This window comes from Chelonia mydas, chromosome 15 (assembly GCF_015237465.2).
Source record: "Chelonia mydas isolate rCheMyd1 chromosome 15, rCheMyd1.pri.v2, whole genome shotgun sequence".
NCBI classification, from domain to species: domain Eukaryota; kingdom Metazoa; phylum Chordata; order Testudines; family Cheloniidae; genus Chelonia; species Chelonia mydas.
In genome coordinates this window covers 30,547,586-30,572,335 of record NC_057856.1, presented here as the reverse complement: position 1 = coordinate 30,572,335, position 24,750 = coordinate 30,547,586, and the positions used below count along the sequence as shown (strand labels likewise).

The window sequence follows — 24,750 nt, the reverse complement described above, 5'->3', positions numbered from 1 at the left end:
TCTCCAAGATGCACACTGGATAAGAAACAGAACTGAATGTACTTTTGTCATAGAAAAAAATAATCTGATTACCATCCTCTGGAGACCAAAATCCACATAAACATGACCATCGAAGAGGCAATTTCACATCACCGGGATTAGGAAGGTTTGGAAAGCTTTGAACTAAAGGTGGGTGTGAGTATGGGTAAACTGGTAAAATCTTAATTTTAATTTCATGTCACTTGTAAAATAGTCAGTTCTGTAGGCCGTGGTTTGTGATCTTGACAACTTGCCCTTTCAGTTTTAATAAAATGAAATATTTTAAAATAGAAAGGACGCAATGTAGCTGAAAAAGGGCAAATGATCTACAAAGTGGGACTCATAATGGGGCATCAGAAGGCAACACAAGATCCTGAAGTCAGAGCTGGTCTCCTGTAGTACTGAGAAAGGGAGTTCTTTCCACCTAGGCTTATGAAGAAAGCTTTGGAAAAGCAAGAAAAATCATGAAACGTCTCAGGCTGACTCTGCAAAACTAGTAAGCGCTAGTAAGTTGAAGAGAAGAGAGAGGTCGCACAGAAGTAGCACAGCACCTAACAAAGCAGGGTCCTGGTCCGGGACTGGGGCTCCCACCAACTACCACGATGCAAAATACAAGTAATAAGCAGTGAGTGCTAGGCTGATCAGCACAACTGGGAGCCTGAGGAGCCGAGGAAAGGACTCAAAAGACCCATAGAGTCCAAATAAGAATCAGAGAAACCTCTGAACATTTGGGGCGCTTGCCTAACCTAGCGAAACATCCCTTCTACTCACTGTCAGCCCATGGCACTGCAGCTTCCTACCTGCTAAGGACCACACAAGCTCTGTGTCGGATTTTCAGGTGCTCCATATCCACAGTTGCGAGCAGATCTGCCAAAGCACTCAGTTCCCGGCACCCCTCAACGTGACACTTATGGCCAGACTTTCCAGCGCACTGAGCTCTTGGGAAAATCTGACTCCAATTCTGGGGGCTGAGTCCTTCTGAAAATTCTGGACTCAGGGTGGGATTTTTGAAAGCACTGACATGACCGAGGAGAAAGAGTTCCAATGACTTTTAGTAGGACTTATGCTCCTAGGAGGAGACGGCGGATCCCTTTGTATGGGGGAATGTGCCGCCGTTAGTTACCAGGGCTCACAATTGAGGGGTGATTTTAGATGCCCAGCTGCTGTTGGATGATCACATCCCAGCAATAATCCAGACACTTTACCATTGGCATCTGGTCCAGAGGCTGGCACCTTTCCTGTTGGAGGAGAGCCTGGCCAAAGCGGTGATCAGCACAAGCCCTTCAACTGAATCCTTCATGCTACAAAGGGCTGCCAGCACAACCTTCTCTGTCGGGGCCCCAGGACGCTGGAATTTGTCCCCCCCTTGTCCCAGAGCCTTGGTGACCTGCTGAGCATGCCGGAGGAGCCATCTGTTTGACAGCCATTTGAGGACCGTTGAGAGTCAGGCCCTGGACTGATGGGGGTGTGGAAAGGAGCTATTTATCGCTGGCTGGCTGAGCGGCACTGTATTCCAGTCTGAACGTTTGTCCTGTAAATGTGGCTGGGGTATGGAGTTGTAATGTTAGTTAAGTGCCATGATGTTCAGGTACCATCTTTTATCATTTAAATCCAAACAAATAGATACGAAAATGATGAAGTTGCGTAGCTATTTTTGAAAATCCGACCCTAGCTACAGAACATCCTGCATGGAAAGGAACCAAAAACGGCCGTGAGCAAGTAGCTGCTCCATTGTGCTCCAGGAGACTTTCCGCCTGCTTCTTCGCTAGGTGGCCAAACACATCCGGGCTGGTGATGCGCAGAACCATCCATTGAGCATGCTGCAGTATCCTTTAAGAAGTTCATTCTTTGACTTTCTGATAACTTTCTTCTGTTACAGAGATATTCTTCAGATAACCTTTCTGCAGCAACCAGGGGCTACATGCCACATACATCTCTTCAGATTGCATTAAGTGAAGATTTCTCTTTACTGATGTCAGGGATGGGGGACATAAGGGACAAACATAATGGACACGAATCATTTCTATGTATTTACAGCCTTCCACTCTCTACTAGCCCATGAGAGACTTCTTTGTTTGTTCTTTTAATTGCCTGGCTTCGGAAAACTCAATACCTGTTGATTAGAGAGACAACAGCAGCAAACAGTTCTTCATAGAGACCTGCAGCCATCCCCTCCACACATTCCACCCCTGTCATCTTGGGCCCTAGAGGATACAAAGAGAAGAGAGGACAGCAGAGCAAAGACAGTGAATGATTTATTTTCAATCCTTTTTGATCTTCCATAGGCAGAATTGATAATAACTACATCACCTGCTCCCTGTAGAGTATAATTTGCACCAATCCTAATTCCTATGTCCAAAGCACTATATAAATCCATTTACATGAGGAATAAATATTCACATGAGTTGCCCTGAACTGCTCCAATGTCTCTGACCTGATTTATATTTTGTAATAAAGGCTTTACAATATAGGGACTGATCTCGCAAACTCTTACTCACACAAGTACATCCTACTGGAGTCAACAGACTACACTCCAGTCAGTAAGGACTACTCATATGAGTATGGGCTGGTTCTTAATCTGCATGAAATCAGAGAGCGACACACACACACACACTCTAAACCTGCCTTCCCAAATTAGCTCCATTCATTCTTCCATTCATTCCAATTATGCACTGGTTCATTAATGCTATCAGACCACATATTTGTACTTGCTCTTCATTGAGCTTGCTCTGTAAATACAATTTACCCAAATTTTCTCTAGAAAGACACAGGCATTTGCAACAAATCTGCAGTGCTGTTTCATGCTGCAGCATGATGAAAAGAGGCTCTCTTTACATACGGATTTTTTTTTTTGGATAGCTCTTAAAACATTTTACATTCTTCCCTTAACCCTGGAACCTGAGCTGGTTGCTAGGAAACAAATAGCCTCCTAGCACCTTTCTCAAATATGACAGTCCTTTCCATGGCAGATGTCAGAGTCTGAGAACCGTGAACACTGGCTGCAAACACACAAAGGGGAAAAATAACTTTCAAAAGGAAAATATCACCAAAAGAAGGGAGAAAAATAAAACAGACACATTGAAATCAGAGAGATGCTGGCTGTGAATTACACTCAGTGCCCAGATGTCAGCAGGGAGCAAAACATTCTTGGCTTCTCAGCCAAATGATTTCCACTTGCTACTTAAAAATATTTGACATTTACAATTCAAATAACAGTTTGTTAGGACTGATGCTCCCCTCCTCCTCTGCTGCTTTTCAGCCTCCTTGCAGGAAATAGCTGGCAAGTGCACGTTCAATAGTTCTCCTGTTGGTCTCAGCACAATGCAAAATTGTTACAAAAACACACAAATTGCCCTGTGAGTTACAAAAGAAATGACGGAAGTGTGGCAGCTTGCTGGGCTTGGGAAAGGCTTTAGCCTGTGTTGGAGTGTCCCTGCCTCTTCTGGGGGCTCGTTTGCCTGTTCTGTTCAGGTCGTGAGGTTTCTTCTTGTGACATACAAAGAAAAGTGTGAATGACATGCCGATCATGCAGATGGCAAGGACAGAGCCTAGTCCAAGAGATTCTAACGACTTTGGAGATGTTCAACACATCCGATAATGCAGATGGCGGAACAAATATCATCTAACTCACCCTAATTTACAGGAGAAGAGGAGAAGTAGCGTGTGCCCTTGCTAGCTGGGCTCCAGCAGGGTCTCACTGGAACAGGGTCTCTCTGACAAATGTGTCTTCGCTTTGCAAATAGGTTCATTTTTAGACCATGTTACTTGACTTTCCTTGCAGTGGGATTGTCAGGATTAATTACCTTAAGATGCTCTGAAGAAGTGACATGTATGATCTGTATTATAAACTGGGGACAGTTACATTAATTATCTTTAAAAAATTCTTTAATATAACTATGTTTAAAGGATCACAGCACTGGTGAGAGATGGCTGAAGTATCTCTCTCAAGAATGCTCCACAAATACTCTAACTATTCCTTGATCAAAGTCAAGAACAACACACAGGGCAGTATTTCCACATCACTTATACATAAGAAAAGGGTGGAAAAGTCTGATACCAGCATTTCGTTCCTCATCTTTGCTCAGCCGACTCGTTCCAGATGTGACCTGTTCTATTATCTGTTTCAGATGGTGCTTGAAGACTGCTGTTGTGAGCTCCTCAAAATCACAGCCCAGTACATCTGCAGCATTGTTAGCCCACTCAAATTTCATGAACTGCTTCCTGCCAACTGACAAGAGAGGAGAAAAGAAAATGGAATCACACAAAACAAGCCAGAAGATCACGAACAGCTGCATCTGACTGCCTTCCATTCCCAACTCATGTCCGACCATAGATACAGAAAGCAAACCTACCATTTACCATGGAAAGGGTGGAATGGGGTGGAAGAACATCCTGGGTCATCCTCCGGGTGAGACCTATTTACTTTTTCCCCACCAAGGAAAGAAATGTTTGATTTCATCCTTCCCTGCATACATAAATTGTTCCTCACATGCAAGGGAAGGTGCTGGAAAGAATTCATCCAGATGGAAACCGGCAAAAAAAAAATCAAAACAAATCCCGACCCTCTGACCTGAATGTTTTATGAGCGTGGAATGAGAGTCTGCCTACCTCACATTCATGTTCTGAGATACATTATGGTGACAAATGCTCAGGTAAAGGCTATAAATAAATGTTCTTGTTTTCACCTTGAAACAGTGGTTGCCATTAATAATTTTACCTTTTGCCTAATTACCATTATCTTGTTATTCCCTGCACCCAGTGGAGGGAACACTATAGATACCATGGTAATATTAATTACTCACAAATTACAATGGTAAAGATTTTAGCGGTGACCAAGTAACAAAAGAAATGGGGCAGATGGTCATAGGCTATAACATTGGCACACTAAACAAAGATTGGGAAAAATCTGCAAATGCAAGGTCGTGTGATCTGGAAATGATTTTTCGACAGAAAGTACTTTAAAACAAATGGCTGCTCAGGTGTAATATGGCAGAGCTAATTAGTTACAACATGATGGAACCCATTCATAAAGAATACAGAGTAGAATAAAACTGATTGCTATAATTAGGTTTAATTTCACCTCCGCGCAGTGCTTTATATTTTAGAACCTGTATTTATAGTTGGAGCTGCAGCAAACCCACTCCTATTTTAAATGCTGGAAAGAAGCACCCCCCCCCCAAGCTACAGCACTCCCTGCAGTTCTCCCTGTAGCCTCACCTCTAGTGGAGAAACCGCCCTTCGATCTGCTCCCCAGGGCTTGCAGAGGGGCATGTGTGACAACTGCAAAGGGCAGCACCATTCAGTCTGGGAAGAATCACGGACTGTGTGTTTGTGATGTAAAAGGGTTAAATAGGTCTCTGCACTGGGGGCAAATGTGGCACTTGAAAAGGCTTAGGAGAGGGGGAGGAAAGGGAATTGGAGAGGAGCAAAGTGTCCCAGAGCCTCTCTCAGGAGCCTTCCTCAGCTCAGCACAGCAGATAGCAATGCTAAAGAACAGCAGGCTGCTTGTTCTTCATATTTACGTCTCAGTACTCAAGTTCCTGTTCCAGCTCAGTGGCAAGGGCCTGGGCTCCGGGAACAAGCTGGGAGCACGAGCTCTGCCATGGTGACTAGGGAGGAACGTGGCACTGGAGGCAGTTAGAGAGGATACCGTAGCAAGCCAGTGGCAACCCAGGTTGCTTTCGGTCACTATGCCACACGTCGTAGCTGCTTGGAATGTCACAGAGGCAGCTGGGATTAGACTCAGGCCTCGCTTCTCCAGCCCTGTTTCCTTTGAGCTACTGAAGAAGTTCCTTTGTAATAGCTGTCTAGAATCTACGACACCCAGCTGAGCAAGTCCAACTCTGTCCAGTAGACGGCAGTTGTGCATTTACCTTACACTGCAGTATGCGACGCCAAATTCCTCTCTGGGGAAAGTCCAAAGAGAAACCAATAGAATTATACCAGGGAGGAACTGGGCCAGGCTTTAAAAAAATTATTAGATCAGTCTCTTCAGCAAGGATTGAGTGGGATCCAATGGCTGGGGGAGGCAAAGAGGACCAAGCTACCAGGGCATCATGATCCAATGCAAGGGTAGTGGCTGGCATCACCTAAAGTGGCCATCAGCCAGGCCCATTCTATAGCATCAGTAAAACAATCTCTGCCAAGGATCATGGACTCAAGCAAATCCAGTGAGTAGCTCAGTGAATTGCCAGGGTAGGTTGCACTGGTGTAACTCAGAAGTCATTCCACTGATTTCAGTAGAGTTACTCTGGATTTACACCAGCATAACTAACTGGGAGAAGACTTTGACCCCAAGCTGGTTATTAATTACAAGCTCATTTAAATGGTTTTAATTACTTAAATCTTGTTCAAAGATTGTAATGAGCACTGAGGCGTTTTAAAAAAAATGGTCACATCTTGCAAAAAATAAAACCCAAGTTCCAGCTTCTCGGATGGCACTGAAAGCAGAGTCCCGCTGAGGATGTGACAAGCATCTCTCGGAAGGCAAAGCAAGATGACCGGTTGAACAGGGCCCAGGAAGGTCCCTACGCATCACTTCCAATGACACAACACTAACGTTTCATGGGGAGAAGAGCCCTTAGCATTGATAATAAGCAAAATGTGTTTCCTGCTCTAAGTGCAGCCTTGACAGGGAGGTCTGGGAGAACTGGGCAAAAGGCGCTTTGACTCAGTGGGGTTTGTCTATGCAATTCTACATGATAGTCAGAGTTCTAGTAAAACATCTGGATGCTCTCTTTCTTGTCAAATCAGATCTTTCATGAAAGCTGTTTAAATCCCTTCCCTATTGCAACCCAGCCAGTTTCAATTACAAGGCTGGTTTTAAAAAAAAACACACACACACAGAGTAGGACTGCCATTGCAAAAATAACAGGGGTAGGTGTGGTTCTGAATTCTGTTTGCCAGATAGTTCATGAGAAATCTGAACAATGAAAGTAGGATATTGGCTGGAAACCGAAGACCTTCCCCTATTTAAACTGTGCCAGTGAGATGGAGACCAGCAAAACTGACAGAAATCCAAGTTAGACATTTTAAGCATCTTTTTCATCTATTTTGTATGGTTTTTAATGTCAAGGTTAATATTTCATTTTCCAGTCCCCAGCCTCCTTAAAAAAAATGTTTCAGCAATACAGGTCTCCGCTCTGAACAGGTTTTGGAGATGCACACAGTCACCACAATATGAAATCTGACCCAGCCGTTGACTATCTCTGAAGTGCGGAGCACAGGTGCCCACAAACAGAAATAATACACAGCTGCCGGGTGAGCCTGGGTGCTGCTGAATGTCAATAGCCCAGGAGATGGTGAGTTTCCCACGAACACTAGCTCTGTGTGAGTTAACCTCAGACCTGGCAGATGCTAGAATGTCATTTGCATTACTGCCTTCAGTTATTCCATATGCATATTCCATATGAATCCTGACATCCCCTCATTCCGTGGGAATGGGCCAGCACTAGGACTATGCATTACTTCTGTCCCCGCTCACCAATATTTTCAGGTCTTAAGTGGGACTTAATAGGCACACAGAGCTTGTGCTGGCCCCTCTGCACAGGAGCTAATTTCACCCAGAAAGCTTTCTGCTGGGTACATTGGAAGGGATCTAGAATACTAGTCCTGGGCCCAGACTGGAAAGACAGAACGAAACCCTGTCACCTCCGATCTGGAGCTGAACTTGGAGGCCATCACTGCTAAAAATAAAATAAAATATATAAACTACATCAAAACTAGAATTTGCTTTTTAAAGTTCACAGCTTGTTTAATAGCCACCAATTACAGCAGATCTTGTGCATTTATTAAGACTGCAACCAAAGTGTTCTCAATTTCTAACATTAGCAGTTTTACTGAGGTATCCCTCAGCTTTAGGCAATTCATTTAAAGCCAATCCTTTCTATTCTCATTCCAGTGCCCAGATGTTCACAGTGACTCTAGGGGCTAGGATTGCACTCCCATTGCAGAGTAATGCCAATGGGTCTGTGTGCCAGCCAAGAAGTTAGTTAGCCCTTAAAGTCCTCCTTATAACCAACCTCTCCAAGCAACACCTCTCCCCTCTCAGTAATAATCCCACACCTCCATTTAGCTGCCAAGCATCTTGTCTTTCTTTGATCAAGAGATGGTCCCTGCCCCAAAAAGCTTACAATATGAATATATGCAGAATATTGTCTATATTTAGAGCCCTATATCCATTAATTTTACCTCTGACAGCGATAACAATAAATAAATAAATAAAATAATAAACAGTATAGCGTTTTTCCTTAATCATTTGAAAATTTCCATTGGCATTAATGGAAGTTTGGGTTGAGTAAGGATTGCAGGATTTGGTTTAGTTAATGGTGCATTGTAATTACACAACTTCTAGATGTAAGTGATTTCTCTGGCTGGTCATGCTCCTGATGTTTTTTTCAGACGGTTCACACTTTTACTAATTTAAAACCACTAACTTTTCAAGTCTAGCAAAGACATCTTTTGCCTTCAGCACAGCTGGCTGCAAGCTACAGCCTCAACCCTGCAAAGACATCGGCCTGTCCTTTTGGCACTGTGAATGGTCCCATTGATTTCAAGGAATCATAGAACAGAACCACAGAATCATAGAAACGTGGGTCTGAAGAGCCTCAAGGGGTCATCTAGTCCATCGCCCTGCTTAAGCATACCACATAGACAGCAACTCAACAATATGCATGCAGTTGGCTCAAACCTTCCAGAGAGATTCTGCCTTTGGGCAGAGACGAAGCAAGGAAAATGTCAAGCCCAAAGGAAATTATTTTCCAAAAGTTCAGAGTGAGTGAAGAAGGGGGGGGGGGGGGTTGAATTGCGATTGTAACGATCTAATAGTTGCTGGTGGCAAAGGCTAAAATAGCTTTTTCTTGCATAGCTTAAGAGCTTCAGAAGACTGAGCTAACAGATGTGTTTATGGACGCTGATGAGCTCACGATCAATCCCTTCAAATTTAGGATTGTCTTATTCAAGCTCAACAATGATTGCAGTCCCCACAGCCCTGGAGGGCAGAGTGCTGTTGTCTCCCACAGCAAATTAAGCTGACATATATTTTCAATGACAATTATTTATATGCAACAACAGTGATTCCATCTTAATGATTAAAATCCATAAGGAGGCAAAATACAGAATACCTCCCTTCATAACTGACGGAAAATATATGCGTCTGTGACAGCAAGCTGGCAGAAAAACAGCAAAGCTGCGCTGAAATGAACAGAAAAGGAAAGAGACAAAGTCCCACAGGGACTTATCGTTGCCGTAAAGGATAGATTAGACTAGGCTTTTCCGTCATCTGTGGCCAGAAAGTGAATGCAAAAGGGAAGTGAAGGAATGACTCAGACCAGGTAGAAGTGCTGGGTCCAAGATACAGTGTGAACAATTAGCAAAGCACAGTCAAGAGGATCTCTCCACTCTTCTCTGTGCACATTTCTTTCTCCCTTATTTTTGATTCTGATGAAGAGCTTCAGACATCAAGGCGTGCACTCTGAGTGTGTTGCGGGACCCCAAGATGAGGGCAGTGGCTGGCCTCTGTTCAAGCTGTAGAATTTTAACTCTGCCCAGGGGATCCGGCACACAGAGGCCTGGGTTCCCTTCACAGCCGACCTAGGAAGGGACACTCGCTAGGATCTGTGACAAGGACTTTCAGTGAGACTTAGGCTACATCAGTTAGGAGTCGCAACACTGAACGGCACAACATCTAAATACCTTTAACTATCAGGTCTACGTGACTTCCTCAATTGGAGCCAGGCCTTCTAACTCCACATGCAGTGCCTTAACCGCAAGGCATCCTTCGTCCCATATGTCAGTTCCTCTTTCAAACATCCTTTCTGGCACAAACACCCTTGCGTAACAACACTGCAATGTACAAGGCTTGCTTCCCAGGATGCCTGAGTTTATCAGACTTGAACGTCCAAGGAAGCTTGAGGAGGCTGTTCACACCTATTCCCTCACAAGCCAAGCGCCAGATAAATCTCTCTTTCAAACTGAAACCTGCAAACTCTGTGCAGTTCTGCTTAGTGTCCTCTTCTGGAAACGAAGGGGGAAACGGACAGATAAGCACAATGACGTACCACAGGCAGTGTTGTTGTAGCCGTGCTGGTCCCAGGACAGATAAGTACAATGTTTATCTTGACATAACAAGATGGCTAGCTCACGTGAGATACTTTGGAAGTATTTGGACTTCTTTCTAGGCCTGCTTTCTGCTACTTCATCTGGTAAGGTCTTGCAGCTACCCTAAGAGGGAGAACACTAAACCTTATTAAAATGAGACAAAAGCTGTTGCTCTATAATGTACACATTGTTTGAGGTTAGGGAAATGTTACTAAGTTATTAATATACACCAGCCACTCTCTACTTCATGCCTCAGATTCTCTCTCTGGAGGCTGTTCTAGGAACATATCTGAATAAACGGTAAATGATTTCTGAGATACTCTTCATACTGCTATTACTTTTCACACTGAAAGATGTTCCTTAAATGGCACGTCAACTTTACTTGATTGACATACCCTGAATAAGCAAATTAACATTCACGAAAAAATCCTCATAGAAATCCTGCTTTGCTTGGTACTTTTTCCATGTGTTGTGCCTATTGATTTGTGAAGCAATTTTCTTTTCTATTTTCAGCCTGTTCTGTGTGTAGGGCTAAGCAGGCTTTTTCATAAATTATAAATAAAAACAGCAATGTGCAGTCGCCTTGGTATGTCATCTGCCTATTGTACAACATCTGAACTTCAGCACGTAAAAGGTAATTATTTCAGCCTGTTTAATATTTGAGAGAGGCAATAGGAAGCGATGCTGTCAGTATGATGCTCGTTTACATGCAGGCGTGCACACAGCATGCACGCCAACATGGTAAAATATCAGTTAAATTCTACCATATTCCATAGAACAGGCCATAGGACATTCCCATAGTATAAAATTGAGGCCCCTGACTCATTCTTTGAATGTGAGCTTTGTTTGTTTCTGTTGTTTGAAAATGTTGTTGTTGTTATTATTAAATCACGGGACTGGCACTTCATTGGTCACGTAATAACAGCATAACCCAGTGGTCTCCAGGTAACCTAGAAGACCATATGGCAAAGTTACGGGGAAAAGCCAGATGATTCAGAGGTGACCAGACATGGAGTTATTTTTTCTGCCTTATGCAAGTGGGAATTGTCTAATAAGATTTCCATTGCTTTTAACCTTTCCTTAATGTTAAATCCCCATTGCAACGAGCTCTGGCATTAACAACACATGGTGGAGTAGCAAAACGATGGCGCTAATCTGGGCAGATTTCTGGAGCACTGATAGGGTGGTATTTCTATAGCATTGCAGCGAAGTCATTCCATGTATTCCTGGGAGAAGCCTAAACCCAGTGGTTCCATCCCCAAGGCCAGGCTTGTTACTCACTACCTTCTTCCTTCACATCCCTGGAATCAGGATGACTCTGATTCTCGTCTCACAGCAGTATCCTGCCAGTTCATGCCGCTGGCGTGTGGTGAGTTACTCTTGAAGACAACGAAAATGGAACAAACTGTGACCAGTCCGGGGACAAGAGCAGGAATTTTGAGATGTAAATCCAAGAGAAACATATTAATAGAGAGTGCACCTCAAGCATCTACCACTCAAGTCTGATTTAACACCCTACGCCGCTCAAACCGCCTGTGAAAACCCATGGAGCAGCACTGCAAGTTCAAAGGCAACGTCTGTTCCTTAGACAGGGCTCTTGACGGATGAGACCAGCTGTCTTAAAGCCAATTGTTTCGCTGCTCTCATTGTCACACATACTCAGAAGCCTCTGCATACACCGAGTTCATCTTAATTCCATAGGCAGCCTGGCCGGGATGGGGTAGGCAGCAATTGGGTATTTTAAACTGTACTTGGTGTTTCTATAATGGAAGTGGATAATTACATCAGAAGTAACTACGCAGAGCTGCATCACTTTGTTCAGTGGTGAAAACATCAGCCTTCCCAGCCACCTGCCTTATACCCCCTGCAGTTCCTGAAGTTCACCCCACCAACAATGTATTGACTTAATAATTATTAAGAGCCCGGAGACATCAGGAGTTAGTCACGAACATGCATGCTTAACATTTCGACTCTAATCAGTGCATGTGGGAAACAATTAAGGGAAATTAGAACGTGCTTGGGGAACGAAACACCTAGCTACCAGGCTATTAGAGGAGACGCAGACTAATTAAGAGCAGAGACAGCAAGTGGGAGATGGGAATCCCACTGAGAACCAAAAAAGCAGGGAGAGCTCTGAGAAGCTGCTGCCCAGTGAAACATCTGCTTTGTGGACATAACTTTTCCTTAACTCCCCATACCTAGGGAAGGTCAGGCAGACTACAGTACTACTTCTCTTCTGCAGACTAAACAAACCCAGTTTTTTCAATGATCTCCCACAGGTCACGTTCTCTAGACCTTTCATTACTTTTGTGGCTCTTCTCTGAACTTTTTCTAATTTGTCCACATCTTTCCTAAAATGTGGTGTCCAGAACTGGACACAATACTCCAGCTGACACCATATCAGGGCAGAGTAGAGTGGAAGAATTACTTCTCGTGCCTTGCTTACAACACTCCTGCTAACACACCCCAGAATGATGTTTGCGGTTTTTTTTGCAAGTGTTACACTGTTGACTCATATTTAGCTTGTGATCCACTATGACCCCCAGACCCCATTCTGCAGTACTCCTTCCTACGCAGTCATTTCCCATTTTATATGTGTGCATCTGATTGTTCCTTTTTAAGTGGAGTACTTTGCATTTGTCCTTATTGAATTTCACTTGCACTTGCAACCCCTCCTAGCTTGGTATTGTCAGCAAACTTTGTAAGTGTACTGTCTATACCATCATCAAATCACTGATGAAGATATTAAATAGAACCAGATCCAGAACCGATCCCTGGGGGACCCCACTCGATATGCCTTTCCAGCTTGATGGGGAACCACTAATAACTACTGTTTTCCAACCATTTATGCACCCACCTTATAGCAGCTCCATCTAGGATGTATTTCCCCAGTTTGAGAAGGCCATTTGCGTTTATGAGACGGTCATGTGCGATAGCATCAAAAGCCTTACTAAAGTCAAGATATACCATGTCTATCACTTCCCACACCCCCATCCACCAAGTACATAAAAGGTTGTTACAAGGAGAGGGGAGAAAAATTGTTCTCCTTAAATTCTGAGGTTAAGACAAGAGGCTGTGGGCTTAAATTGCAGCAAGGGCAGGTTAGGTTAGACATTAGGAAAAACTTCCTAACTGTCAAGGTGGTTAATCATGGTCATTGGAGATTGTTAAGAGCAGCCTACACAAACACCTGTCAGGGATGGTCTAGATAATACTTAGTCCTGCCCTGAGACTGGACTAGATGACTTCTAGAGGTCCCTTCCACTTCTATGATGCTGTCGGGATGCGATGCCAAGGGGCGACATGCCCAGCTGGTGCAAATCAGCCACAACTCCACTGACATTAACAGGGCTAGATCCCCAGCTGGTATAAATCACCACAGCCCCATTGAATTCAATGCCGATTTACACCAGCTGGAGATCTGGCTCGCTATGTGGATGAGGGAAAGCGAGGGCGGGAGACGTATCTGAAAATGAACGGTAAGGAGTAGGGTCTCGATAAATGGAATTCTGGTCGCTGGGGCTGGGCCGTAGCCAGGCCAGCAAAAGCGTGTGCGTGTACACCGCAGAGGCAGTATGACATTCCCAGCAGACAGCTGCTGCCTGCATGAGTCCCCATCCCCACACCCAGCAGCCTTCCAGAGCCCTGCATCAGGGCACTTTGGGCAGCATGCACTGCATGCTAGACTCTGAAGGGTTTTGATTAAACACTGTGCCTGACTGGCCTATGGGCAGAAATGGTGTCTATTCCAATCAAGTTGGCTTAACTGGACTGAAACCCCCCTGAGCATCCAGCAAGGCTGCACCCATGGCCAGCTTAGATGATCTTAAAGGTGATAACTCATGTACCTGAGGCATTGTGGGGCGGAGTGTTCATTGAGCTAACTGGAGTGGAAAACACATTGTTTTGCTGCGTAGACAGGGCCATAGTTTGTACATGTCAACCGGTTTCCTCTGCGATGGCTCATGGTTGCTGCATTTGTTCTGCTGGCTGCACTTAGAAGCCATTGCAAAGAACAGTAACTGAAAAGACAAGCAACGCCAGAGTGTGGCAGGGGAGTGGTGGAGATTTTATCAGCCCCTGTGTGGAATAAGCTGCTTCACTCACTCCCCTGGCTGGCCATTCATGACAATAAAACTTCTGGTTCTGAGAGGGCTCAGAGGGTAACTGGGCAATTGCCCCTTTGCTTTTAGGTGTCATGGGGGGCTGCTTTGCCACCTGCCCCATAGGAGGGTGCTGGGAGGGGCAGTGAGGGAACACGGCCTGACTTGTCTGGTCCAGCAGACTGTGTAACCTAGCATCTAGATGATCTTGGGACTTGGATGGGGCTCAATCCCGATGAGACTCAGGCACCAGTGAGTTGGGAGAAGCAGCCAGAGCAGTCACCAGGACATATATCAGTGCTCCTGACTCGGGGGTTGTGACAGCCCTTCGTGGCACAGGCGTGGAGCGTGGGGGACACTGCCAGACCCTGCACTGCTGCTGGATGTCCAGGTAGCTTCTGTACCCAAGAGCCCTTTACTCGGCAGTGCCAGTTAAGAATGGTGCAGCCTTTTCTTGCTCATTCAGGAGCTTTGCCCCCTCAAGCTGGGATCTCTGTGCTGCACCTTGAGACCATCCAGAAACTGAGGGTTGCAGCTGCTGCTCATTAAGTGGAATTTCATACCAAGAGCAACTCCCAGTGCTCCAGGACCTGCCCTGGCTTCCCATGAGGAAACCCAGGAGTTAGTTATATGAGAGACACTTTCCTCCCTGTGCCATAATCCATGGATAGGATCCACAGAGGTGTTTGAGATGGAGCATCCTCCACGTAGGAGAGAGGGAGGTGCTGGCCTGGCATTCACGGGGTGGGGTCCTTGACCCTGGAACCCACTCCACTCCCATAGTCTGGGAGATGGACTCTGGTAGCTCACAGGCCAGACTGCAATGCCCATCACAGGAATTTGGGGATGGAGCAGAGATAGGATGGCTCCTGCGGAGGGATGGGTTTATTTTACTATTCTGCTTCTATACTCATGGCTAGAGTGGGACTGGCAGTCCATGGGGTCATCTCATTCTAAACATTACATAACATTAAGAGGGACCTGCAGCCTGTAAGGGGTGCTCGCTATTGTTTCAAACCTCCAGCTATTGGTATAATGTCTCTCTCGCTGTACATAGCACTCATCTATGCTGTAGGACTCCACAGCTCTGTGAAAGGAGAGTTCAGCCACAGTGCCCCGTGAGCAGCTGAGCCAGTTTGTCACCTCGGCCACTTTCTCCACCGATTTTATAACAACTTTTCTGTTTATTACTGATAATGGGACTAACCCAGATGTCCATTTTCATGGCTTTGGGGGGGTGGGGGAGGACAGGGAGGGTTGATCCCTGCTTGGATGTTTAATTTATTTGTCTTCCACTAAATTCTGCAGCCTATTCTCTGTTGACCCTGGGGCTAATGTATGACCCATTAACGCACATATAGAACAATGGGAAGAGCCGTGTAATGGCATAATGAAAGAAATCTGCCATTAGGGCTGCATTTCGCAGACAGTTTGTAATGAAGATGTCAGTGTGCTGAAGGGATAATGCCAAGTCTCCGGGTGAGGAGAGAGAGCTTGCCCCCGCTGAGGAGCCATGATAACAATAAAAAAAAACAATCACAGGAAGGAGAAACAATGTCAATAGTAACAAGCCTTTGGAGTCGGACCCCTCCACACCGCCAGTACCTCGGCAATAGGAACGGCCAGGCTGTAGGACTAAAGGGGAATGGATGAAGGAAAGGCAGCTAAAGTCTTTCAGAGACAAGGAGAAAGCCAGTGAAGCTGAGGGCCGGGGTAGAGCTCATCGCATCGGCTACAACAGCCCAGGAAATGAGAACGTATTCTGACTGCATCACGGTGGGAATCCTCAGGCCTGGCCAAGCCGGGGCCACCAACGATATTGTTTGGACTGGGAAAAAATATTTGTGTCGGGCGACATTGTGGCAAAGTTACAGACCTTGCAGGAGCTACACCAGCCCTGGGCAGGTGCAGCTACACCAGCCCTGGGCCTCTGCTCCTGAGGAGCATCCCTGCTGCTCCAGCTTGTATGGAGGAGAGGGGAGCATCCACTCACCGTTCTTTCCCCTTCCCTGCCCCTTTCAGGAGGGAACAGCACCAGGGCTGCTGCTGCAGCTCACCCAGCGCGGAGGACTCAAGGATGAGTGCAGAGCTGCATCGGCCCAAGGTGTGGCCACAGTCTGACCCACAGAGTACTCCATACCTGTGTAGGGGGATGCACTGCGAGGGAGGGCAGGTGGAGCTGTTGTCACCTCCCCTTTGTGTGAGGTCTCAGCAGAGGGAGATGCTTTAAGTCACAGTCAGAGGCTTTCCAAGAGCCATGCCAGCAGAGGTAGCTGAGGGCGTACACTGGATCAGGGGGAGCTTCCGGCTGCATTCCCTTCCTGCACACTCTCTGATTTCCAGCTTTGATATATTTCTCACCCAGATGATAATACATCTGGCGAGTGCAGATCTGATCAGTAAACACCAGTCCAGGGCTTGAGTGAGCTCTAATCTATCAGAGCTATTTGCAAACCAGCAGATTTGTCAATTCTCCAACTGCTCCTATACTTCTCTGCTTTTGTTCTCATGCTCTGAAACACTAAGGTGCCCCCTTAGGAGAGGTTCAGGTATAACCAGTACCCGCCCTTGGTGCAAACACAGCAGAGGAATGTGAGAGACCCACTACCACAATGACCTGTATGCTCCCCGCAGTGACACTGTCTCCAGGTGCCCTCTCTCTGGATAGCAGGCAGGGCAGAATAAGGGCACTCAAGGTGGCAGGTTCAAATAAAACCCTTTATCCAATCTATAGCTATTGTCTAACCACGGTTTCTGACCCATACTTGTATTTTGGCTTTTGTTTATATGGGCCTTCCACCTCCTGAGTTGGACTTTAAGTTTCAAATGACTCAAAGCACAAACTCCACCCAAGTCCTGGAGTTTTGCATGGTTCCCACTCAAAATCTTAAACAACCAACCCCACCTCTGCCACAGGTGGGAAAGGCAGTGCACATTTGACCCAGAATGAGGCCCAGGTTCACATACCTCAGCAAACTTTTCCACTAATCCAAGCTGAGATTCGGGATTGCCATGAAAAACCTAAAACATAGTGAGTTTCCTTGCCATGCTCTTTGGAGATCTCTGTGCTACACAGCTCCGCCAAGGTGCTACCAGGCCAGGCAGACCACATGGCTTTTGTGATAGGGACGAATATCCATTAGGGACAAGGGTTGAGAACATAAAACTCATGTCACTTGTGACCTAGTGACCGATCATTTGATGTTGGAGGAAAAGCTGCTGCCCACCCTGTCTCTTTGTGTGGCAATCCCAACAAACCAGGTGTTTATCATCACTCAACAGGGCAGCATCAGGAGAGCTATTACATACCTAAACACCCCACAGCAACCGGCTCTCTCTTGGCACTTTCCCCCTGCCAAATTTAACCTGGCTCCAAGGTGAACAAACAAATGGAAGTTAACTAAGCTCAGAACCCCCTTCCTTTCAGCGCTGCGCTCGGCAGGTTTCCACAAATCCACTAAGATTGTTCTCAGGTGGTTTTTAAGACCTTTCCCATGAAGCCTGTGTGGATTTGTTATTTCAGAGCTTGCAACGTATAAGACAGGAATGATCTCGCTGCACCCTGTAGATGAGACACAACATGCTCCTGTCCTTTAAAAAACATAAGGAAGAAAGCCCAGGTGCTGAAGAGAGGAATATGTGAGAACGTATGGAGAGATTCATAGATTCAAACACCAGGCCTAGATGGAATTTTTCAAAGCAGCCTCTTCATGAGTGATGCCAGGAAGCAGGGAGAACCCTTCCCCAGCCAGAGAGGTAGCTAGCCTTTTCACTGACGTTGCAATGGGATGAGACACAGCAGAATATGATTTAGCTGAGCCAAATGTTAATGTTCTAGCATCACCATCAGGAGAGCGAGCTCTACAGAAACAGAACAAAACAAAAAAAACCCCACCCTCCCACAGTTGAAGGCTGATGGATCTTGATGGTGATGAAAACGCTCTTGCTGTTCTATAAAGATTTTGACTTTGGTAAAAAAAAAAAAAAAAAAAAATCTCACTGTATCAGCTGTCTGCCCTCACTAGACTTCTGCTCACTGAGGCTGCATTTGAGTCAGAATGAAAACTGCAAGGCCAGGTGTGGTTGGACCTGAGACCCTAATCTGTCCTCTCCACTCCAGCACTGTTCTGATCTGGGCCCCACTCAACGCCCTGGCGCTTGTGCAAGAAGCTCAGGGAGTCAGAGAAAGCTAGAGATTATTCATGCTTCCTAGCAAGTCAGTGGCTCTCCTCTCCCTTTCCTGAAATTCAGCTGGCAGAGAATTAACCTGGCACTGGCTTTCCAGCAAACAGGATTAAAACTGTTTTTAAAACAAGATTTTAAGCCTTAAACATTTCTTTGAAAACATTGGTAGGAGAAGAATTGTCTCTGTGTAAAGTCTTATGAAGTTACATGCAAAACCCAGCCTCTCACATACTGGGCTCTTCTCTTCATTTGGAGTTTCCCACCCATTGCATAGATGACAGCCGGTGCCAAACTTTAGCTGGGACAACGATAAACGTTCTGAAACATGCTAAAGATGACACCAAAACATGCTGGATTTCTTCCCTTACCACCCTCCTGGGGATACATCTGATATTGCATTTATCACAAAAGGGCAGCCTCTGAGCCGTGATAATTCAGGAGACCTCATCCTTTTAGCAACCCACAATAATGACAAATTTGGGTAAATGTGGGTTTTGAGCCTTGGTGGAATTAAGAAAGTGTCATTTCCACATCAATTATTGAAAGGTCACTACATCTCCGCCGCCGTAAAACAGCAGCTGTAATGCAAGTTTAAGGATTTTCTTACTACTGGTGAGGATGAGATAAGTAAGACTGGGCCATTCCTGATTGGCATTCGTGCTCACAGGAAATTGGGTAATTAGTGCCTGCCTGATTCTGCAAGCTGCCCTCATTCTAACATTCTGATTGACATCCCCATTACCCTACTCATCTAAATGGCTCTGAGAGACTCTGGAAACTTTCCATTTTAAAAAGCTAAAAGAGGTATTCAGGTGGGGTTTCTATAGCTCATTTTCACTGCCAGTCACTTCTCCCTTTAGGCATTTGAGAGATTATTTCACATCAATGGATCCAGGTGTGGGGGGCTCTGCATCATGCCTCCAGTGTGGCCGGAAGCAAGTCACATAATCTCTTCGTGCCTCAGTTTCCCATTTATAAAATGGGGATAATAATCCTTCCCTGCCTCAGACAGGAGGTGTTCAGATACTACAGCAATGGGACTAGGACAATAAGTACGTACCTAGGTAGATAATCTAAAGCCTAGATTTCAATATATAATCTAGGACTGTACCTCCAATGGATGTATTCAGGAGAACTAATCACAGGTTTCCTTTCCCTTCCCCTGATAGACATAGCACAAAAACAGTTTGATTCAGACACGAGACCCGAACTGCTATTAAGATGCAGATACAATTCTAAGCCCTGAATTCTAACTTCTGCAGCACTTAGGTGGAGATCCCAAAACTCCTGGATAAGACAAAGCAAGATTTTTCTCATTACGGGCACCTCCAATCTCGTACCTGAAAACCACGTTGGGTTCCTCCCGATTTGCACATCCTCCTCCTCCTCATGTCCAATAGATAGTTCTGGGAGCAGAATTTTACTGGCAATATTCTCTGTGATACACAAGAAAGTGTGGAAACCAGCTCACTCTTCCATAGCCCCACTGAGTTCTACAGGGCTGGTGGTAGAAATGTTTTCTCATGAAACCATGCGGCTATGACCCAGAGTAATTGCAGAAAGCAGGCTAGGGCAGTAATAAAGTGGAAATGTTAATCACTTTTCTACACAGAGCTGCACTTGACGTACAGGATGGCACTGAACAGTTTCCAGCTCTCCCAGAACAAAGAGTGAAATACACTCTGTTAACTGACATGTGCCAGGCATGGATGTCTGGGGATGTTCTCAAAGCATTCATAGACAGAAAGGAAGAGATCAAACAGCAGTCCATAATGCCTTGCTTACTTCAGTGGAGTGCAATTCTGTGCAGAATATACTCCTCTGAAAATAAACTGCTTCTATCAAAGACTAAAAAGTAAACCTGTAGCGAAGTCCTGCCATGACGGGCTGTTCCAGGCGTAAAAATAACTTTTCTTAATATTTAAAAAAGTGAATAAACACACTGAAAAGACAGATGCAGAGATTTTCCTTCCTGGTGTTCAGTAATGTTCTGTCCCATGCAGATCTGGGCCAGCTCACTTTTCCAAAGGGGAAGTGGTGGGAGCAACTGAGGCAGCAGTCTCAAACAGGATCAGTCTGCTGGAAAAACTTGGGTCATTTACTCCTTTCCATGCTGATCTTCAACAATGGGCTCTCCGTGTCCTTACTAACCACAGGAAGACATCGATCCAGCCCCTTTCCTGGGCACCCCTTCTGCATGCTTTCTGCACCTTCTCCCAGGATCTGCAGGATTCCTTAGGCTGAGTCCTGCTTCCCAGAGCTGCAGTCCCCTTTCCCCAGCAGGTTCCCAATGCGCCCCTCCCAAGGAGACCCAGGCAGTCACTCCAGGGAAACTCCTCTCTCCTGCACCTTAATGACAGCCCCACTCTTTATAGGGGACATCTGTCCCCGCTGTAGCAGCATTGAATGAATGAACAGGGTGGGCTGGCCCCAGGCCTCTGCCCGTAAAGAAGCAGAACATCCTGTTACAGACACCAACCAAGGCCATGGAACCTGGCAGACAAACTGAAAATGGACTGCCTTTGTACAATGCCACCTAATAATCCCTGCCTCAGAGGGCTCCCTAATCCCTTTCTTCAGCACCTGAAGTTTAAATTCAGTGCTTAGCAACCACAAAGGATGCAGCTTTAAGAGTGCTCGAGACGAGCACCCTCAGCACCTCCGGGAGATAGAGAGTGCCCAGGGTAGAGAACAATGCCCAGTATGCTGCAACAGGGACAGAAACACCTCAAGAAAGATTTCATCTCAGAGATACCCCCTGGACTTCCCCTCAGAGACAGCCCTTGGAAACACAGCCATGTTTATTAATAGTAAGCTGTGGGAAGCCCTAGCTCAGAGAACATTGAGGCTGTGATTTTTATACCAGTCAGCAAAACAGACAGACTGAGAATGGGCTGACTCCAGACCTCCAACTGCACCTGAAACCTCCTTCCTGCTTAAAGCATAATGAATACACGAAAACATGTAAGAGACTGGGACACACAAAGGGGACTGAAAATGCCTAGGTGAATGGGCCTCTGGGAGGCCTGCTGGCCTCTGGATGTCATGCTCGTTTCCCACAAAGGGAATGTCACAGTATTTCAAAGGCAACAAGAAGAGCTGACACCAAATGGTGCAGGCATTTGAAGTCCTACTTTTGTTGTTGTCTTTAGAGCTACAAACTAGTTTCTCATTCTCAAGCAGCAATAGATGCCACTTGTCTATTCTTGTATATTCCTGGGCAAACTGAATTTGTGACAATCTGCAAAGCAAATGATTTATCCCGCATCCCCCTGTGGTGACTACAGTGTGTGCCACAAGTTAAGCGCCTTTGTTTCTGAGATAAGGGAGGCTGCCGCTGCTCCTGCAGTTCCACAAGGCTGCAGTGCCTGGCTGCGTTCAGGAACGTGAATGGAAAAGGCGTGGATGAGCTCTCTTTGGTGACGTTTCCAAAAGCAAAGGATTTCGAATACATAACTTCAAAGTTCATGAGAAGGGGGAGGGAAAAGATGGCTATCAGGGTGATAGGTTTAACCACATTAAAAGAGTGCCCCTCAGAGACTCCTCCTCCAACCAGCTTTGATCCATTTTTTATCCACATTTCCTTTCATTTCTCTCCTTTTGTTGACACATGACAGGGGAATCGATACCAGAGTGAGTGGAGCTGAGACATGCTCTGGGTTTTAATCCTGTATCTGAGTCACTTCTGTGAGAAGTCACAAGCCCTGTCTGGGACTGTTATTAAATACTCCAATTCTTGCCCAAGTAGCTACAAGATTTTTCAAACACAGGAGTCCCTTGACCTTAAACTGACTCACAGGACACAGGGAACAAAAGGCCCCTGCTGAAAGTTCAATAAGTTTGAGTAAATCAACTCCAGCTATGATAGGAGGGAATTTTAAAGCCTTTCCCATCCTCATAAAGTAGATATGCTGCTCTGTATATTCTGACAGGGATGCGTAGTTGGCTCAAGAGCTGTGACCCTCAAGAACTAAAGTGGAAGACAAGGCCATTCTGAGTCTGCTGTGTTGGCATTAAGTGATTTTCAGTTCCAAACTGAGAGCATTTTAAAAAGTCAGGGTGAGTTTCCCCCAAGGTCCTGACGGTTGCAAACCTTCCCTTCCCCCTTCCCAAACAATAGTCACTCGATTAAAACAGAGACTGCACCCCTCCCTACTCTACAGCTGTTACTCAGAACTGTGAATGGATGGGCAGTATTTTTTAAACAGGACGTCTTCAGGAGCAGCCAATTAGATGGACAATAAGAGCCGCCCACCATTTCTTCAGAAGACTATAAAGGTGCAAGTGATAGAAACCCTCAAGGTTCAGTGCATACTTCATCCAGTAGTTCCCCAGGGTTACAGAGAAGCTTCCTCTGAAGCAGAGACAAGGTACAGTGCTAGATGGACCATTGGTCAGCTCTAATACAATGAGACTGCAATGTTTCTATCACTATCTGACTCCCTGGGCAGTGCTGTCACCTATCTGCCTGTGTAGCTTTGTGCTAAGTTCTTTAGTTTTTAAATGAGAGGTCACTGTTTCCAATTTTGTCTTTTGCTGGGAACTCTGAGGCTGGAGGATCCTAGTCCCAAAGGACAGGGAGAGCTCAAATCAATGTCAGACACGTGTCCTTGCTGACTAGACTTTGCTGCACTGTAGAGAAATAGAGCTAACAGATTTACCAAGTGGGAAAGGAGTGGGGAGAGGGAGAGAGAACACACTTGAGATGAAAAAGTTCATCCTTTTAAAATAATTAATAAATGATGAATGGCATAAATTACCCTGAGATGTGTTATGATATGTTGCAGAGACTTCTACTGACACCTATGGCTGATTTTAAAGCAACCCATTATTAAACCCCTATAAATTGAAGTGTGTAAATCATGTGTGGCTGTCTCTAGAATAGGTTAGAACACAGCTTAAATACTTCATTAGGGAAAAGACAATTTCTGTATGCAAGTAGTAATGATGTCTTTATAATCTTCCTTCACACTGTTACCGTTATAATTCAATTACATGAGACATTCTAGAGAAGCTAAAATAATCGCTAACTGAACCTGCAGCTCCACACAACCACCGTAGGATACTACGAGCCAGGATGGATAATTCCTTCAGTGACCATGCCTCTTCTCTCCCTGGAGCACTGGTAAAATGCTAAGGAATGACAGGCACAGCAATTTGGGGTGAGGAGAAACAGCTACCTTCATTGTCAAAGACAAAGGCCATGAATGTGAACAAGCTCAATAAAGACAATTCATTTCCATACATGTATACCGATCCTCCCAAACTTGGCAGAACACTGGAAGGGAGACAAGAGGCAGTGGGGTTAGTATAATGGGTGGGTCTGGCAAAACCTGGCTGAGAGAAATAAATGGGATTTCTCTGGACCACTTGATGGTACTGATGGCTGTGTTTGGTAGGGTGCACAAGGAAGTAACACATTCCAGAGAATTCCTCCAGTAGCCTGTCTTTGTGTCTTCCCCTCCCCAGCCCCACAATCAACATTCAGGTCCCAAATAATTAACAAGGAACTCCCACAAATGATGAACCAGTGGCAAAGGCTTCCTAGCAGGTGTTACTTCCTGAATGCTTAAGTCACGTGATGTGGCAAACGGCTGGAGATATACGGGTCAAGTCCTCAGCAGGTGTAAATCTGTGTCGCTCCATTGACTCCAGTACTGAACTTCAGTGGGGCTTTGCCGATTCACAGCAGCTGAGGACTTGGGCTCTTGGTTCTGAGCATGTCACAGGTTTGTAACAGAAGGCAGCACATATTTCATACTCCCATTGCTTTGGGAATGGCATGTTTCTGGCGAAAAGTAACGTATACTTTTGAACATGCCTAGGAAAGGGATGAATGATGGGACTAGAAGTAACTGTCTAGGGTATAGGCTATACTACTATCCAGAACATAAAGTCTCTGAAGCCAGGACACAGTACAATGGACTCTTTAGGCCTGACTCTTCACTCACACAAGTTGTACACCAGCATGATGCCATGGATTTAAACTGTGTGAGGGGAGAGTTGGGCCCTGTACCAAAACCTGCTAACTAACACCACAATGTGGCTGAGGGCACTGTTATCTAGGAGTTGCTATGGAGATCTACAAAAGAAATGCCTTTTTTATCTATGGTGACAGGTTTCAGAGTGGTAGCTGCATTAGGCTGTATCTAGCTCACGAAAGCTTATGCCCAAATAAATTGGTTAGTCTCTAAGGTGCCACAAGTCCTCCTGTTCTTTTTGCTGATACAGACTAACACAGCTGCTACTCTGAAACCTTTTCCCCTACTGTTACTCACACCTTCTTGTCAACTGTTTGAAATGGGCCATCCTGATTATCACTGCAAAAGTTTTTTTTCTCCTGCTG

The 24,750-nt window shown here is 45.4% G+C and overlaps 1 protein-coding gene across 1 annotated transcript in view; it reads right to left on the bottom strand.

The window, feature by feature from the left end:
* Positions 1-24,750, bottom strand: part of MYO18B (myosin XVIIIB) — a 197,441-nt gene that overhangs the window by 129,192 nt on the left and 43,499 nt on the right. The window contains exons 12-13 of the mRNA XM_037878962.1: positions 4,076-4,246; positions 2,132-2,222 (exon numbers count right to left, since the gene is read on the bottom strand). Of these exons, the coding sequence (XP_037734890.1) occupies positions 2,132-2,222; positions 4,076-4,246 (262 nt within the window). The remainder of the gene's footprint in view (positions 1-2,131; positions 2,223-4,075; positions 4,247-24,750) is intronic.